At 43.6% G+C, this 18,979-nt stretch overlaps 1 protein-coding gene across 1 annotated transcript in view; it reads right to left on the minus strand.

Moving 5' to 3' along the window:
• Window positions 1-16,425, minus strand: part of hdac11 (histone deacetylase 11) — a 65,565-nt gene extending 49,140 nt beyond the window's left edge. The window contains exons 1-5 of the mRNA XM_080495303.1: window positions 16,294-16,425; window positions 15,840-15,895; window positions 13,271-13,419; window positions 7,081-7,181; window positions 5,387-5,503 (exon numbers count right to left, since the gene is read on the minus strand). Of these exons, the coding sequence (XP_080351429.1) occupies window positions 5,387-5,503; window positions 7,081-7,181; window positions 13,271-13,419; window positions 15,840-15,874 (402 nt within the window). The 5' untranslated portion in view covers window positions 15,875-15,895; window positions 16,294-16,425. The remainder of the gene's footprint in view (window positions 1-5,386; window positions 5,504-7,080; window positions 7,182-13,270; window positions 13,420-15,839; window positions 15,896-16,293) is intronic.
• Between the last annotated feature and the right edge of the window lie 2,554 nt (window positions 16,426-18,979).

The following is an 18,979-nucleotide window of genomic DNA, read 5'->3' on the forward strand; positions in this document are numbered from 1 at the left end:
TTGACAAGCTAACGCATTAGCATTGCTCTGTTTTTAAAGTTTTCCCACACAAACATGAAGTGTTTCTGAATCTTCAACAGGCAAGCTCCACACAAGAACAATCAATACTCACAGACATATGTGCCTTCCAGGGTACAGCTGAGAAACCATGAATGAGTAAACAATGAAAACAACAGCTTCACTCAAAGCTCTGTGTTTGTGGAGAAAAAACTACGGTAGGTCTGAAGGGACACACAGCACAACGGAGTTCACAATGCCCCTGTTCTCTTAAAGGGGCGGCACACAATGTGACCACCAGGTGGGCGTAAAGAGAGACTGCGATGACCGACGCAGCCACTAGAGGTGTTTGACTCGTTCTTTCTGGGGACGCGACAGTTGCTCGGCGACCAGTTAAACAAGACGTCCATTGCGCGGCTGCACAGGGGACGCTTGGGGCAAGCGGTCTCACCGGGGCAAAATCATTACTGTAAGGTCAGAGTTTAACTGGATGTTGAGACATGCAGCCAAACTCCAGTGACGATACGGATGTATCACGGCGGCACAAGTTAGTGGTTCGGATGCTAAATATAGCTATGTGAAGCGCTTCTCTTGATCAGTTAACACACGCGGTGGTGAGATATGCATGTGCAAGGGGTTAATGAAGGAGAGAGAGAGAGAGAGAGAGAGAGCAAAGGAAAGAGGAGGAAAGTTCTGACGAGACTTAGTTCTGAGACTATAAATAGGATCCATACAGAGATCCAGAGGGCCAGGAGCTCAACTGGAACTCCTGTTCTGAGGTGGAAAAACCAGAGTACCGACCTTGCGATGGTGCACGTGAACGCATGTACACAACATATGCTTATCAGCGGCACATGAAGCACAATTGCAGGTTAGCTTCAGGCTAATCTAGCAGCGCTGCCCAGACAAAAGCTCTCTTCCGGTTCCATTGCACTGTGTGGTACAACGCCGTCCGTGGACTGGGCTTCTCTGGGGCCTTGCTCCTCTACAAGTGCGCTGTGTGAGAGCGCAGCAGTCTTCCGCCTTGCCTCCAGGTCCGTGGAGAGCATTGCAGCTGGCGGGAGGGGGGGGTGCGGCTTTGCATCTGGTCCCCAAGATCCCAAAAAAGAAAAGAGAAAGAGAAAAAGAAAAAGATAGTACAAACGGTGTGTTCTGCTTGCCAGCGGGCTGAACCTTGGTCTGATTCTGTGGTCCACTTTGTGTTCTCCAGGTGAGGCAGAGATGTCTGTCCTGCTTGGAAGCCGGGGTGAGAAGCGAGGGGCAGTTGGTTGGGAGGTGTCCGGGTCGGGTTCGACCAATGAGTGGTTGGAAGCAAGGAGCCCTGCATTCGTTCCACCTCTCCTGTTGGTTCCCAACCTGGGGCTTGCGGCCCTCAGGTCGCTGTCCTCCCCCAATGCTGTTTTATTACCTTCCCAGTGTTCCCCCTGTCCTCTTGGGGGAGAAGCTGCTTGAAGGGGAGCATGGATTCCAGGCCCAACACACACACACATATATATATATATATATATATATATATATGGTGTACCGCGGTACAAACATTTTAAGACCAGGGCTGGACATTAAGGCTTTCCCGAACGTCCGGGGCTAGTAAAAGCTTTGCTCGGGCAACTGAATCATCCACCCAACTTGGCCGAACGGGCTAGTGGTTTTTTGGTGATATTTTGAAATTCTTTCGGTAAAAATCCCTTGGTGTCGCCAACAGATCACGCCATCGCCGGGCGCGGCCATTTCTCACCCCGAGGGCACGACCACATGATTCTCGTGTGAACGCCAATGACCACGGTCAATCGCGGTCACTATTTTCTTCCCAATTCGTGTTCCCCATTCTGGTCCGTCATACCTGGAAAACATTCATTCTGATTGGATAGCATTGCGTAACTCCTCGGAAATCCGTAGAATTACGTAGTCGGGGAAACTCTTCATCGTTCGCCATTTTGAATTTTTCACTTCCGTCAACATTCAGACCATCACTGGAACGTGTTAAAAACTCACTCAAATTCAACACATAAAAACAACTTCAATAAAACAACGTATTTTTGGATTATTTTGACTTTCTACTCCCGAAGTTTCAACACAAAACAAAAAAAGTTGAGTGAGCAGGAAGAGGAGAAGGAACAGGGACAAGATTTGACTTGCTAATATAATAAAAATACATGACACACATTTACCATGTTATTAAAAAATGCATGTGGATAAAAAGTGACTAATACAATAAATAAGGTGTGGCAGTAGGTAGTATGTAGTAGAAGGGTGTGACAGCTCCAATCTTAATACTATCAAATGTATTTCAGACCACCACAGCAAAAAGCCCAGAGGTTGGCTTCAAATAAACCCTGTGGGCGTTATTTCAACTCTGTGGGAGTTCATTCAACTCTGGGCTTTGTGCTGTGAAGAACAAACTTAAAATATATATTATTCTTCCTTCAGATTGACGAGTATAAAGAGATACGCCTTCCCTGAAAGTTTGATTGAGATATCCTGATTATTAAAGAAACTCCAAGTGTTTTTAAGCAAAAAGTTATGTTGTTCAAATGTATACATTACCCAAGCTTATAAATGTACATTAAACTTCGGGCAAGTCAAAATTTGTCCGGACAAGTAAAACATGAATTTTTTTTTCATTTTCCCCTTAACTGAGTACTGAACCGAACCGTGACTTGTGTACCGAGGTGAGTACCAAACTGTGATTTTTGTGTACCGTTACAGCCCAAATATATATATATATATGTATATATATATACTGTATATCCATCCATCCAGCCATCCATCCATTGTCTGCCGCTAATCCAGGGCCGGGTCGTGAGGGTAGCAGTCGGAGGAGGGATGCCCAGACTTCCCTCCTCAGACACAGGCTGTATTTGTCTCTCATGTTCATTTAATCCTGACGTGCATGGCTTCTCATGAGGATGGTGTTATTCCACTCAGCTGCTTCAGCCTCGTAAGGAGTATCTCAGCCTCGTATCTCATACCCGACAAAATAAAAGGACATGCTGGGTAATGCAGTCTCACAAACTCCAAAGCTTCGCACTCTTCTGGTGGCCAAAGCGTGTTACGCAGCGAGCTGCTCTTTTCACAGGCAAGTCAACGGCTTTCTGCAGCGTGAAAACCGAGGCGCTGCTTCGACATGTGTTCCAGGAGCTCAGCGTGTGACAGAGACAGCACGTGTGTCAATATGGGCCTCTGACGGCTGAGTAATAACACGTATTAGCACGTGTGCACACACTCCACACTCCAGTCTGTCAGGGGAAAACCACCACGCTGGAACAGAGATGAGGAGACACGTTTGACTACAGCCTCCTGATTTCCTCTCTGCTGCACGGTCCTCGGATCACACGATGCCTCTCTCTCCACAAAACATCCTTTGTGATTGTATCAGTGTACAGTTGAACACCAAACCGTACACTTCATGTTGCATGATAATGAGCAGTGCACACTCAAGTCCACAGAAACACTGAGAGCCCAATTATTTCTCATTCAAACCCCCCCCACCTCTCTCTCTCTCTCTCTCTCTCTCTCTCTCTCTCTCTCTCTCTCTCTCTCTCTCTCTCTCTCTCTCTCACTGACAACAAAGCTGGCTGCTCAAAGGAAACACATCAATCACGAGCATTAAAAAGGGAGGAAACCAGCCCCGTATTAAACACAGAGTTCACAAAGTCATATTTAAGACTTTTAACACCGAACAGAAAGCAATTTAAGCTATCATCCCCATCAAAATATAGAAAATTAAATCAGTAATAATGGGCCTCATGAAGCCAGTTAATTATAATGTACTCTGGTTATGTACACTGAACTGATCTCTCATAGAATAGAAATGTCCACTGGAGGTCTATCTGGATGTGAAATGCAGGACAGTCCTCTGGTCATATAAAGACAACTAAACTTGACAAAAGTATTAAACTAATTTAGCAGTAACACATCAATGACAATACAAAACCAGACCCAAAACCTTAACAACAACAACAACAACAACAACAACAACAATAATAATAATAATAGTAATAATAATAACAATAGTACAAGGTGTCACACACAAATCCTGAGCATGATGACGTGCTACGTCCCTCGTAGAGCCCATCAAAGCATGAAGTGTCATCTCGAGACTCAGGCTGATAATAAATATCTCCTGTTTAATTTTAACGAGAGTTTAGTGGGAGATAAATGGACAACTGCTCACTGAAAAACACATTCAGTACTTGATTACACAACAACATTGTTAAATGAAAACAGAAAACTTTCGTTGGGTTTTGTATGCCTGTTTGCACGACAAGCCACTGAAATTCAACTTTTGGAAAATGGCTCTCAAGATGGAACTTACTGAAAATGCTCCGTGGAAATGGAGGACAAGCGGATTGTGGTCGTGAGCACCACGGTTGTAATAACTACTTCCTCTGCAGCTGGCCAGTCAGAACAATGTTTCCTCCGTGGTGTCATGACTCCCAGTCCATATTCTCCTGGGACGTGACTGTCACCATAGTAACAATACAACTTGGTCGTCTGTCCACTAGAATGTCCGTGTCCTCCAACTGTTAATGTTTAGATGGATTGTTCTCTGCTGCGTGTGCGTGTGGTTTCAGTACAGAAAGAAATAGCACCCACTACTGGTCCAACGGGAAAACTACATCCTTTTCAGTGTTTCTGTCTTTGCCATGGAAACAGACATCATTTTCAAACTGTTGCTGTTGAAACACATAACTTTTTTGAAACAAAAATGCAAAAACCATGTTTTCACTAGAAACATATGGTCGTCATGTAAACGGGGTTTTAGGTCCAGCTATGTTTTCTGAATCACGTCTTTGTTTCTGGTTTTGTCCAGAGCTTGGACTTTTGAGTAAGTGGGGCCTAAATGGCTAAAACTCACTATTGGCCCAACACAAAAAAACATCACTTTAAGTGTTTCAGACATTTAAAATGTAAACAGACTCCATTTTCAAAATTGTCATTGTGTAAATGTGAGACCTCTCAGGAACGAAAACGCAAAAATTAACTTGAAAAGTTGCTGACTATGGTCACTTTCACAAATGTCCAAGATGTCCTTGCTTGGTTTCTTTTCAGTTGTTTCTCAATAACAACTGTCTATTTGATGTGTTCAATTCATTGCAAAGTAAGAACTAAAAAAAGCATAATTTCAGTGTTACTTCCGTTTCCATATGAATGGAAGTTCTCTTCAAAACGTTGTGGAATGAACACTTTTCTTAAACGAAAAGACAACATTTCTATTCTATTCTATTCTCATGTATTGTATTATATTGTATTGTATTGTATTGTATTGTATTGTATTGTATTGTATTCAACACAGTTGCTCTCTGGACTTTCCTGCAGAAGAATAAGGGTCTGGAAGGAGTTTTAGTTAAGCTCTCTGCTAGACTGTAACGTGAAACAAGATGCCTACCATGATGGTGCCCCCGGTCTGCATCCGCAGTGGCCTCAACACCTTCCGCTGCACCAGGAAGTTCGGCAAAAACATGAGAGGAGGGATTTCTGTGATCGTCGCCACCACCAGAGACCACTGTGATAAAGGCAAACCATGTTAGATACAACTCACACATAACTCACATGAGGAAAACTAAAGCGGCACAGAGACCATCCTAACCCTTACTCTAACCCGAAGTCGAGCACAGTGTGGCTATAAACATATGCTGAAAAAAATGCTGCGTGATCAGAAAACAGGAGAAAGCTGCCAGCAGGCTTGAGTTTGGATTCTCACATGAAAACAGAGAAGGAGGAATCTGTCCTCAACCTGAAACACTGAATGAACCCTCACACTCTGTGTGTGACTGGACTGCTGTTAATCCCTCGGCTTCCACAATAAGAGACATGAGCCACGCCCACACAAGTCAAAACTACCGTTTTTCTCCCCGAGTTTGTCAAAAAAGATTCTGTCCTCACGTCTGAACACAGCTCAACATGATGCCTCAGGGCATGTAGCACATATGGCAGGTCTTCAGGGGCGCTGACTCACCAAATACACAAAAAACGCAGAAGAAGACACGGAGATATAAAAGTTGAATCCTGCTCATAGACTTCTATATCACTCTGAGTTATACAGATCTTCCTCCTGCTTAGCTTCAGTAGCTTCTGCGGCTCGAATGGCGCTTGTAGTCCGCCATTGTTGTGGTTATTAGGAGACACCTTTTTGGGCTCCTAAAATACTGCCTTGTGTGTATGATCAGCCAAAAACAAAGCGTTTAGCGTGAAGCGGGGTTCTCGTGCCCTTACAGCAGAGTGAATGTCATCATTGCTCAGATCCACTGGCAGCTCCGACTCACGGCGGGGAGATCATAATCCACTCCTCATAATGAGAAATGAAAAGCAAATAACACCCAGTAGACTCCCAGGACTCCAGTAGGTGAGATGAATATGCTCGACATAACTGATTTAACCAGGTATTGACGCCTTTGCAGGGTAATTAACTGCAATTCTGCCCTGTCTGTTTGCTAAGACAATAGTAGAACATTAATCTGTCTCCCTGGGATATTCTCGTCTCTTATTGGAAGTGAAAATGAAAGAAATGACAGAAAAATAGCTGTGAATGTGATTAAAGGTTAATGCTGGAAAAAGTGTAACTCTTCTTAAATGATGCAATAAAAAATCTGGTTTCTATGACTGCAGCTCTAAAAGGGTGTGAAATGAAAAGTAAAAAGTGTTCTTAGTAATTTGACTGATGATCCCACAGGCCACATTCAAGCCCCAAACAACATGGTTTTGGCTGTTGAACTGTATGTTTGGATTTCATGGTAATTTGAGTAACTACATATCAGTGAACTACAGCAATATGAATGTGAACATTTTAACTCACTGTTCTCAGTCTGTCTCCTGACGCTCTCAACTGTGATGACGTCTCTGCCTTCATATCTATTGTTTATTAATGTTTCGTGTCTATTAGGTCAGTCTGTATTAATGTTGCATACAAACTAGACTTTTATTTTTTGTACTTCTTATTATATTACAGTGTACAACTGTGTAATTCAATGGTTTCTTTCCACTAATCCTGCAACATGAACACTTTATCGTAATCTAGACGTGTTGTCACAGTGCCACGGGGTACAAATATAAAAATGTCTGTGCCGAGGAAAACAAAGCTACCTTCAGTCTGTTGAGGTAACGTTTGGTGTGAACCACCAGCAAATCCTCCTCAGTGGCTTCACGGGCTTCCACCATGTTCCCGTCAGTGATGAACTGCTCCTCTGAAACACAGTTCATCGGGTCACATTACTTGAGGAGTGCTGCGATAAGGGAGACCGTGACCAGGGATGGTAATGGGTAAGATTTATTCATTTTTACAATTCCGATTCCATTTTTGATTCTGCTTAACAAGTCGGTTCATTATCGATTCTCATTTGGAAATAAAAGCTGCAGTCTAAACAGTGGAGGATGTGTTCACATTGCTGCCACTATTGCGCTGAAATTCACTCCAGAGCAGATCGAAAACACGACATGCTTCAAAAGTGATTGTTGCTGTGTGTGCAAATGTTTCCTGCTGGCTGCACTGGCGAAGGGCGTCGCCGCCATGCGACATGGTGGGGACATCACTCACGCCTGTTGGAATCAATAAGGGAATCATTTGCAAAATTGTTAAACAATTCCAAGGAATTGAAACACTGGGAACCGGTTCTCGACAAGAATGAAAAAAAATCTTGATTCCTGTCCCTCCCAATGACAGGACCATTCATACTGGAGCCAGAATCGTGGGCCATTTCTGGCCCACGATTCCGGAGGACCTTAACATAATGTCGGGTTTACAAAAAAAGAAACAAGGGAACTCTGTAATAATATTTCACGTAGAAACCATCAACAAAGTTCAAACCGAATTAAAGCATGAGAAGCACAACAGATAAACTGAGAAGCACAAACCTGGGGAAAACACTGTATACTGTATACGCAGAGAAATGAGGCACAGCTGACAATAAGCAAAGAATCAGGGGAGAGTGAGAGGAGTGAACATCAAACTAAACATGGAAAAACTACAAACTATCAGTTGTTACCAAATCTTTTTTCCACAGATGATTGTCTGTGGAAAGCCGGGGTTTTAGAATTTCCACAGTCTGGAACCCGTGATCAAAAAAAACCGTTTTCCCTCTTCAAAAACACCGCCTCATGTGGACGACAGGCCAAAAACAACATGTACGTCATCACACCAAACACAGGAAAACCACCCGACTGGTACAGACACACTGAAACATTTCCTCACTTTGAGATCAAAGCAGCATTGTCTTCAATCTACTCATGAAGCCCAACAAAGGAGCTTGGGGCAGTGTGTGCAGAGAAGAAGTGATAAAGCTTTGATTTCTATTGGAACAAAGTTCAGCTGCTGCAGCATCTTCTCCTGCTTCATCTGTGAATAATGGAACCATGACCATAACCAGGGTTGGGTAGTAAGGGACTACATGTAATGGCGTTACGTAATTAGGATACAAAAATGTTTTAACTGTAATCCGCTACAGTACATAAAAAAAATGTGTGATCTCATTACAGGTATGTTCGACAAAAAGTGGGATTACTGAGCGGGATTACAATAGAAAATCAGATTGCTCTGTCCTCCTCCTCCTGCTCTGTTCTCCTCCTCCTCCTCTTCCTGCTCCTCCTCCTGCTCTGTCCTCCTCCTCCTCCTCTTCCTGCTTCTCCTTCTGAGTAAATGCATACATGACATTATTGATTGGATGTGTCTTCTTACAACTCACCCCAGAGAAAACTGAGGTCATTGTTTTTGGCCCCAAAAAAGAAAGGTTAAAGGTCAGTGTTCATCTTGACTCCAGGTCACTCAGGACATCAAATTAGGCCAGAAATCTGGGTGTAGTTCTGGACTAGAAGTCAGACCTCAAATTCAACAGCCACATTAAGACAATCACATGCCTCAAGCGCAAATAAAGAAGAAAAAGAAGAAACCTTACAAAAACAATAGGATCCTGGCCTCCAGGCCTCCTTTGAAGGCCTTGGGCCCTACGGCTCAGTCCCTAATAATCTCGAAATGCAGGTGTCACATGCGCCGTCCACTGGCATTGCGACACTTCTCTACGCTTTCAGGTCACAACAGTGTGCTGTTATCTGGCCAGCACTGACGAGTTGCCATGGATTCTGCAGCCAGCTCCTCTCATCATGGCTGCTCCCGGGTAAAGAAACACATTTTCTGGCTGGAAACTCCCACATAATTATGTTTTGAAGTAGGACAAGTCTCTTAACCACTCTGTACAATGATAATGACGCCTCTCCGCCGTGAAAGTGACGTCAACGTCTAGGGCCTCGACGTCTCACCTGAAGAAACGTCTATAGGTACGAACAAACCTGCTCACTCTCACTGATACATACCTGAACTCTGTCATCTACTTGTATTAGTTCACTAACCTGCCAGAAAAGCCCCATTTCCACCACACAAAAGTGCGGGGACGGAACGGAGCGGTACGGCAAAGCGAAACTGGAGCTCGGCTCCGGTACCCGTTTCCACCGCAGAGAGGAGCTTAAAAAGTGGGCGGGGCTTCAGAGCTCCGTCCGCATATGTGACGTTACAACAGTCGTCTCAGCTTGGCTGCAGATCTCGATCTTATGAATCCTCTGTTGTTGTTTACATCCTCCACTTTGTACTTGTTGTTTAGTCAACTGTAATTTTTTGCAGCGGCAGAGCGGCAGCCGCAACTTCCGCGTTGGTTGTGAGAGAGCGAACGCTCCGGCAACATGCCTTGTACCCGAGCGCGCCAGAGTGCGGCGCAAGTGGCGGGAGCGTTCGCCCCGGCTGGCTGAGGCACAGACACGGGAGTCTTTAGCTTTCTGCTCAAACGCAGTAGCAGCCACTCCACTCCGGCGCCGATCGCGCTCCTGCAGCTCCGCACTGGAACACGGAGGCTCCGAGCTCCGAGCTTCCCTGCATCGCGTCCGCGGTCCGTCCCCGTGATGTAGCGGCACTGACCACGGTTGAACAGAACGCTGACCGCATCTGCCTGGCTTTTGAAACCACAGACCCACCGAGCACCACGCTGGCCGTGGGGCTGCCGGAGCGCGATCAGCGCCGGAGTGGAGTGGCTGCTCCTGCGTTTGAGCAGAAAGCTCAAGGCTCCCGTGTCCCAGAGCCGTGCCCCCACGCCACGGCGTGCTGCAAACAGAAATCTCCAATGTGATGCAAAGTCCCAAGCTCCACACCAACACTAAAGTTGAGCAGCAAAGAAAAGAAAAGGGAAAAAAAACAAAAAACAACCAGTGCAAAGCTGACCACACTGACAGCAGAGGATTCATCCAGCCAGCACATTAAAATATTGAGGGCGTGTAGTAAATCACTGACCAATCAGCAGACAGCTCCTCAAACTCAGACCCGTTCCATGGTCCTGGGTACCCCAATGGAAGGGGAGCGGAAAAGCGGACGCCTTTGGAGCGGTTTAGAGTGGTTGTTTCTGCATTCCTGCGTTGGAAACGCGAACCGGTACGGACTAAACCGTTCTAGCCCCACACTTTCTGTAAGGTGGAAACAGGGCTTAACCTGCTAATACCAGTACTGGTGCTGATGGTAGGAAGACATTCTGGTGCTGCGGGCCCCCCCACAACAGTTCCATTCACATCCAGAGGACAAACCACACACACACACACACACACACACACACGCACACACACACACACACACACACACACACACACACACACACACACACACACACACACACACACACACACACACACACACACACACACACACACACACACACACACACACACACACACACACACTTCCACTCCTCATTGACAAGATTGTTCTGTTAATTATCAAAACCAAGTTGTTGTTTGCTTTTGTTGTTGTTGTGTTTGTTTGTTTTATTTATTTATTTTTTTTGTTTTGTTTTGTTCTATGTCCTTTTTGTTTTTGCTTTTGTTATAATTGTTGTCATTATTTAGGTCTTTTGCTCTGTTGTTGCTCAGGCTGGTCTTAATCTCATGGCAGTTGGAAAATATTTAGATCACTGTGGTTAATGTATTATCAAGAAGAAAAAAAAAAAAAAGAAAAAAAAATTTATGTAGCACTAACAAGGGTATTGTATGTATTTTTTCTTTTCTTTTTTCTTTTCTTTTTTCCACCCAGTCCATCTCTCTGTCTCTCCTCTCCTCTCCTCCATCCTCTCACCCCAACCGGTCCTCAGAATTCCTCCACCTCTGACTCTGGTTTCTACAAAGTTTCTCCCTGTTGGGGGAGTTTTTCTTTCCACAGTCACAAACACACCTGCTTGCTCATGTGGATATGTTGGGCTTTTCTATTTTCTCTATAAAAGCAAATTGGAATGACTGTAATGTATTTAAAAAAATGTCTTTCTTTTAATTTAAAAAAAAAAAAAGGAAGACATTTTCAATACATTTAGAGGATCTCATGTTTTGGGTGTTAATTGGGGCGACACGTGCCATAAAAAAATTTTTAGGTAGCGGTTTGTTCATTTATTATCAATCAGTGATTTTTGCTGCCATATACAGCCTCTCTAACCTATCAAACAGTTATATTTTTCCGGAAAAAGGGACTTTTGAAAAAGATGAGCACATTTTCTTGAATAGAAATAGTTTTGATGACTTAACACTTGAATAATTGAAAGCTTTATTTGTATTGTGGTTTTGATTCTTTAAAAAACTAAATCAGTGTTCGACACCTGATTGGTTACTGAGTTTTGATTTAGTTCAAAACTTGTCAAGTGCAAAACGAAATGATGATCTGGAACAATATTCTAGAATGGAAGACCTTTTCATTTCAGGGCTTGCAATCCAATGCACTTTTGCACAAGCTGTAGCTGGGGACAAAGGAGGAGAATCTGCCACCTCTGGTCACAAGCTCTGGTTTGTCTTCACTTGACCACCAGGTAAAGTTTTTTGAGAGCAAAAACATCTTGATTGACAGTCAAGCTGTTGCAACATGCCACACATTGCCTAAGAGAAATGGGAAAAAGCCTAATATGATCATTCGCTTTGCAAGAAAGCACAAAATGGAGGTGGTAAGAAATGGCAGAAAAATGCTGAAATTGCGAGACAAGCAAGAATGCTGACTAGAGAAAAGTTGATACAAGACACTTGGACGTGGAACTGTAAAATCTTGATCAAGCTTAATGGATCTCCAGAACAGGCCAGAGTGATGGTCATCAAATATATCAAAGAGCTTGAACAATATAAATAAACCCAGAACTGGATTACTCAAGGGAAACAGAAGATGGACAAGTGACAATGAACTGGGTTTATGATGCAACCTGACAGACTTATCTCAACTGGAAACACAGTAAGGACAGATTCTGATTATTCATGGGAATCTTCAATTGAAAATATTTGATATACAGAATGATCTGGACCCAGAGAACAATGTGTTTACAAAAATACAGAACAACTGTGAATGTTATACCCATGAGCAAATTTTTCCTATTTTACCTTCACCATTACATTTTAGTCACTTTTTTTCATCCATTAAACCTGGGTCGCCCCTCCACACTGAAAGAAACTCAATAATTACCATCTGCACTGACAAGTAGTAACAAGGGAACAGATAGTAACGCACAAGCTATTGAACTATTTCATTTAATTGTCACTTCAAGCTGTTGGATAAGAGTTACTTTGAAAAATTGTTGACAGAGCAGGTAAATAAATGACAATAGAAATGTTCATTCATACAAGAAAACTGCCAAATGTGCCACAGAGTAACAGATAGGAAACTGTACATATCCATCTTGCACCAATCAAACTGCATTATTTAGTTTTTGCCCTTTAACAGCATGAATCCTAATAAACTCTTCAAAATCAAGTCATATGTTTTGTCTAACTTTGAGAACTGCTTCGTCCAGACTCAGCGTTTGACTTTGAATGTAACATCTGTTACTTGCGTTGTATGATGCTTTGCTAAATCTGCCACATCACCCACTTTTTCTCCAATTACTTGCCGGGTTAAATTTAGAAAACCCTGAGTTTCTCTCTGTCAGCAGAGGCGTTTTTCTTTTTTTTGCACTCTCAACTTTTGGAAATTTCGGGAATTCATTACAGTCGAACGCGACAGGCGGCACGTCGACAGCAGCTCGGTGGGAAGCTGCGCCAGCGCCTGTTTTTTCCCTCTCTGTTGGCCTTGGAAACCAGTTCGGGGCTCTCGTCTGCTTTACCTGCGCACCTTCCCAAGAGGATTTTATCCTCTAATTACCTGCGCTCTCCTGCTCTGCTGCCCCCCCCACCCCCAGCTCCACCCCCAGCTCCACCCCCCTCGTCCCTCCGCTCCCACGTCTTTGTTGTCTGCCGTTCTCCACCTCTTCTGATCCAGCTCGTATGTCCGCCGCCTTCTGCTTACCTCGCAGGAAGTGGATGACTTTCCCCCATTTCCCCGCGTCGAACGGATGCAGCTTCTCCATGCCCATGAAGGTGATGTTGTAGTCGGGGTGGTACACGATGGGCAGGCATGTTGGAGGGACTCGCTGGTACAAGTCAGAACTGGGAGAACTGAAAGTCAGGTAATGATGATAATATAATGAACAGAACAATATGATAACAAACCTTTTGAAAAACAAGTCAAAATGTATTCGCATATGTTTGTGCAAAAAATATATACATTAATTAAATATCTTCACATAAACCTTGAACAACTTGAATGTGTGCAGTTTTAACGATAAGCCATTTTTTGAAGCTGTTTGATTTGTTGTTGTATCCTCTAAACAAATGACTACTTTTTGTCCCGTATTCAGCCAATGTGCTGACTAATATTGCCAAAAGTCTCCTCAGGACACCTGATTCATACGCTTTTGTTCCCCACATATGCTAATGCCTCTTCACATTCAATAAGGTTATCAGATTTGTGTCACTAGTCTTAATAAGGCCCCATTTCCATGACAATATTTCAAGTGAGAACAGCCACAGTTGTTTCACCTTTGAGTTTAAAAGGCAACGGCGGAGACACTGAAAACGATGTAGTTAGCATGTCGCAGCACAAAGTGGTGCTGTTGCTTGATTTTGAAATGAATCTACTACACATGTGTGCAAAGAACAAAAAGCTATACATGCTAACATGACAGAAAGTACCTGACATTCATATGGACAGTTGAGGAATCGGATGCTATTAAAGGTGAATCTCAACTAACACTACCAACATGGACGATGAAGCTAGAATACGGACTGCAAGTCATGCCACTCTAGAGGCCGCCATGTTCGTTACTCACGCATGAGCAGAACTATTTACCATGGCGGTGGTGAACATGTGCAGGAACAGTGCTCCGTAGCGTTCAGCTGTCTATGTTGGAGGGTCTGGAAATGTGAGAGAAAAGTTTCACTTTGGGATCCACTATGAAAAAGTGACTGTTGCATTGGATCTGAGCACTGCTGTCATGGGGCTTAAACAGTGAAATGTCCATTATTTGTATCAGAAACGATAATCACTTTTACTAAAAAAAAGAGGTGTTAATCTTGTATCTGTTATTTTTTTCACTTCACAAGGTCATACTGTGGGCAGGTGTCACATACGGGGAAAATATACCTCACTGTACTTAACTCCAGAGTCAAACAACATGGCAAAATCCTTCCATATTGAGATTATGTCCCTTGGAATTAGTTTTCCAAAAATCATAGTTGAAGCCCAAAATAATCAGATATGTTCACAAAACATTGCAAAAAAACTAATAATTTTGAAAACACAAAATAACAGTACAATAATTGGCATCCATACTGAAGAAATCACTGAACTCCCTAAACCCACAGTGTGATGATTATTAGCAGCATATAAAGACACAAAATGTAACTGACTTCTATTTTATACAGTGAGACAACGTCCGATAGATCAGGGGTGCCAAACATAAGGTCTGTGGGCCAAAACCTCCACGAAAAGCCACCAAGCAAACTTGAAAAAAAAAATGATTTTTTTTGAACAAATTTCACAAGAGTAGGGACACAATACAACACGAGTCCCAAGCCAAGATACCAATGACGCAGCCATGAAAGCAAGTTACCTCGCTGCTATCAAACAAGCCTCAAAGCCATGCTGTATGGTGGAGTTTGTAAAAAAAACATCCACAATGCAACAACTACAGGAGAAGTTTTCTAAACATTTCTCTGTATTTTGCATCAGCTTTCATTAAAATGGGCTTTATGTTGAGATGCTCCATAGTAATGTTTTGTGTGTGAGCACAAATGAAGATTACCGAACGCACACGTTAAGTGCAGAATCTGATGAGAGTACATTTTTGTTCACAATTTTTGTTTCGGCTGCAAAATACAGTGTTTAGGACTGTAGATTCTCCCGCTGCGATTCTTCCAAAGTAACTATCAACTCTGATTAAATCATACATACTGGGGCCAATATGACTTGATACCATGATAACTTTGTTTGATTATGTGCAAATGCATGGTAAATGGGGTGACAGGGTGATTAACTGCATTCAGCATCACTGGACATTAACATACAATGGGAAACCATCTGTTGTCAACAATGATTGTGGATGATCAATGCTGTCAATCAATGACAGTTGTTTGAATATCTCTTTTCTTTTCCAGATTTACTGTTGTATAATATTGTCTTGTTTTCAAGTGTAAATATTTGTATAAAACATTGTTTACATACTGGTATTTATTTTTAAAATGTTTTACCATTATTATGCACACATTATATTTAGTATTATTTTGTATACATTTCTTTGTATTGGTTATGTTATGTGCTTTTGAATAAAAGAATGTTTCTTCCATAACATAAGTGGTGTTTGGTTCATTCAACATCAACTGGTCCTATGATTTGTCTTCATGACCTCTGAAGAGTGGACTCCTGGATTTTAAGGTGTTGCAACATCACAGGTTCTACTGTCTGTGTTTTATGGTTAAAAGCCTACATAATACTCCTTAATAATACAGTAATACAAGTGCGTGTTTGTGCGTCTCACCTGCTTTTGCTTTCATGATCTTCTCTCTGAGACATGACTTACAGACATAGCCGCTTCTGAGAAGAAAACAAACTACAGTTATTAAGAAGGACAATTTCACACCCCGGACCTCAATAAGTACGCACTAACATAATAAAGGTGAAGAAAACTGTAATGTATTCAAAAAAATATTGAGCGTCAACGTTTGTTGCGCGTGAATGCTACGTGAGACGCGCCTCCAGTTATTGCGCATGCGCATTGCCGAGCGAGAAATGGAACGACGCAACAACACACGGAAAGAAACACAGCTGATGTCTGCGCGTGTCTGTGTTTGTGCGTCTTTCTTCACCAAACACCGCTTCTGCGTCCGTGTGTCACGCTGAAGATCGTCAAGAAACGAATCTAATGTCGCGAAAGCCGCTGAGTGACGACACGTCTGAGACTGAGTCACCAGGAAGCAGCCTGCAGGACTCACCTGCACGAGGAAGATGATGAAGAGGAGAAGGAGGAAGACGAGGAGGAGGAAGGTTACAGGACCGTCAGTGGGCCACGTCCCGCACGGTACCGACCAGCGAAGTGTGGCACTACAGTAGTGTCCTTTGTTGATAGCGTGACTTTGATACTCCGCATTCTCGCCGCGGACCGTCGCTACGTAAATAACGTACGTCAGCAGCGTACGGCGTGCTCTCTGGCGGGCGGCGCTGGTTATTCTTTTAGCGTACTCGGAGATTTAAAGTGGAAGAAAATCAAATCTCAACCTGACACACTGCAGAGTTTCAGCTTCATATCGCTGATGTTTTCTTTTTAAACTGCTTCCTTTTTGTATTTAAGGTTATGTGTCAAAATATTTTATGCAGAATGGGAAGGAATCAAATTTGATCGTGGGGCTGTGTGTGTGTGTGTGCGCGCGCGCGCGCGTGTGTGTGTGTGCGCGCGCGCGCATTCACACTGAAGACTCAAACCTGTTTGAAATGTGTTTCTGTTAAGTAGAAATAAATGAAGGCGTCCAATTACCTGAACCTTTTCATCTTTCCTTCACTTCCACTGCTGATAAATGTGTTGTTGATTGAACCGTCATATGTTTTCAGGGGGATCCTTTAATACATAATAATAATAATTATTATTCTCATTATTATTATTATTGTTGTTGTTATGAAGAAGAAAATATAAATAACCAAAACTAGGGATGTCCGATAATATCGGCGGGCCGATATTATCGGCCGATATTGACTTAAAAATGTAATATTTGGAAATATCGGTATCGGATTTTTACAACCGATATTGGAATTTCCGAGTCTGCATGAACGCAGCATGGGACGTTTACAGGCGCGCGCTTGATGACGTTTAACAACAACAAATACAACATGCTGGACTCGTGGCTAAGAAGGAGAAGCCCGGTGAATGAAATGTCCGTGGAGGACTGGAGGCTCAACCAGGCCCTCTTCCCTGCTGGACCAGTACCTGACTGCACCCTGCACCAGTGTTGACGGTGAACCAGTGTTCAGCACTGGTACCAGTACCTGACTGCACCCTGCACCAGTGTTGACAGTGAACCAGTGTTCAGCACTGGTACCAGTACCTGACTGCACCCTGCACCAGTGTTGACAGTGAACCAGTGTTCAGCACTGGTGCCAGTACCTGACTGCACCCTGCACCAGTGTTGACGGTGAACCAGTGTTCAGCACTGGTACCAGTACCTGACTGCACCCTGCACCAGTGTTGACGGTGAACCAGTGTTCAGCACTGGTACCAGTACCTGACTGCACCCTGCACCAGTGTTGACGGTGAACCAGTGTTCAGCACTGGTACCAGTACCTGACTGCACCCTGCACCAGTGTTGACAGTGAACCAGTGTTCAGCACTGGTACCAGTACCTGACTGCACCCTGCACCAGTGTTGACAGTGAACCAGTGTTCAGCACTGGTACCAGTACCTGACTGCACCCTGCACCAGTGTTGACAGTGAACCAGTGTTCAGCACTGGTACCAGTACCTGACTGCACCCTGCACCAGTGTTGACGGTGAACCAGTGTTCAGCACTGGTACCAGTACCTGACTGCACCCTGCACCAGTGTTGACAGTGAACCAGTGTTCAGCACTGGTACCAGTACCTGACTGCACCCTGCACCAGTGTTGACAGTGAACCAGTGTTCAGCACTGGTACCAGTACCTGACTGCACCCTGCACCAGTGTTGACGGTGAACCAGTGTTCAGCACTGGTACCAGTACCTGACTGCACCCTGCACCAGTGTTGACGGTGAACCAGTGTTCAGCACTGGTACCAGTACCTGACTGCACCCTGCACCAGTGTTGACGGTGAACCAGTGTTCAGCACTGGTACCAGTACCTGACTGCACCCTGCACCAGTGTTGACAGTGAACCAGTGTTCAGCACTGGTACCAGTACCTGACTGCACCCTGCACCAGTGTTGACAGTGAACCAGTGTTCAGCACTGGTACCAGTACCTGACTGCACCCTGCACCAGTGTTGACAGTGAACCAGTGTTCAGCACTGGTACCAGTACCTGACTGCACCCTGCACCAGTGTTGACAGTGAACCAGTGTTCAGCACTGGTGCCCACATCATTGATGAGAAGAGAAATCTCATACATTGCTGAGATGCTGAGATGCTTGTATTCATACAGAACAATCTCCCTCTTACACATGAGGACATGGGGAAAGAAATAGACCAGTTATATGGACGAGTCAACTTCAGTCTTTGTTTTTGTTGCACTTTAAAGGAGGGCTGTTTTAATTTTGTGAGCATTTCTGTGCCTTTCTTGTTTATATTTACACTATTTTGTTACTCTTAAAAGAGATTGAGCCCAGTTTGAGTCTATTATTTGACAAGTTATGTCCAGTTATTCATTCATTGACTGTTTACAACTAATGGACTGAAGACATGCCTCTTCCTTTTTTTATATTGTCTGTGGTGTTGTTGAGTTTGTTGTTGAGGTTTCTCTCTAACACTAAATAAATATGGCACTTTTTTCCATAATTTAAGTTGTTGTTCTCTTATTTTTCTCAGTGTGTACATTTGGAAAGCCATGTTTGATTCACATGCATCCAGTGGGGCGTCACAATAAAATTATGCATAATGTGTTAATTCCACAGTAGGAGATATTTTATGTTGTTGTTACCGAACAGTTTTGATGTAAAAAGC

Source organism: Blennius ocellaris (genome assembly GCF_963422515.1).
Source record: "Blennius ocellaris genome assembly, chromosome: 4".
Lineage (NCBI taxonomy): Eukaryota > Metazoa > Chordata > Actinopteri > Blenniiformes > Blenniidae > Blennius > Blennius ocellaris.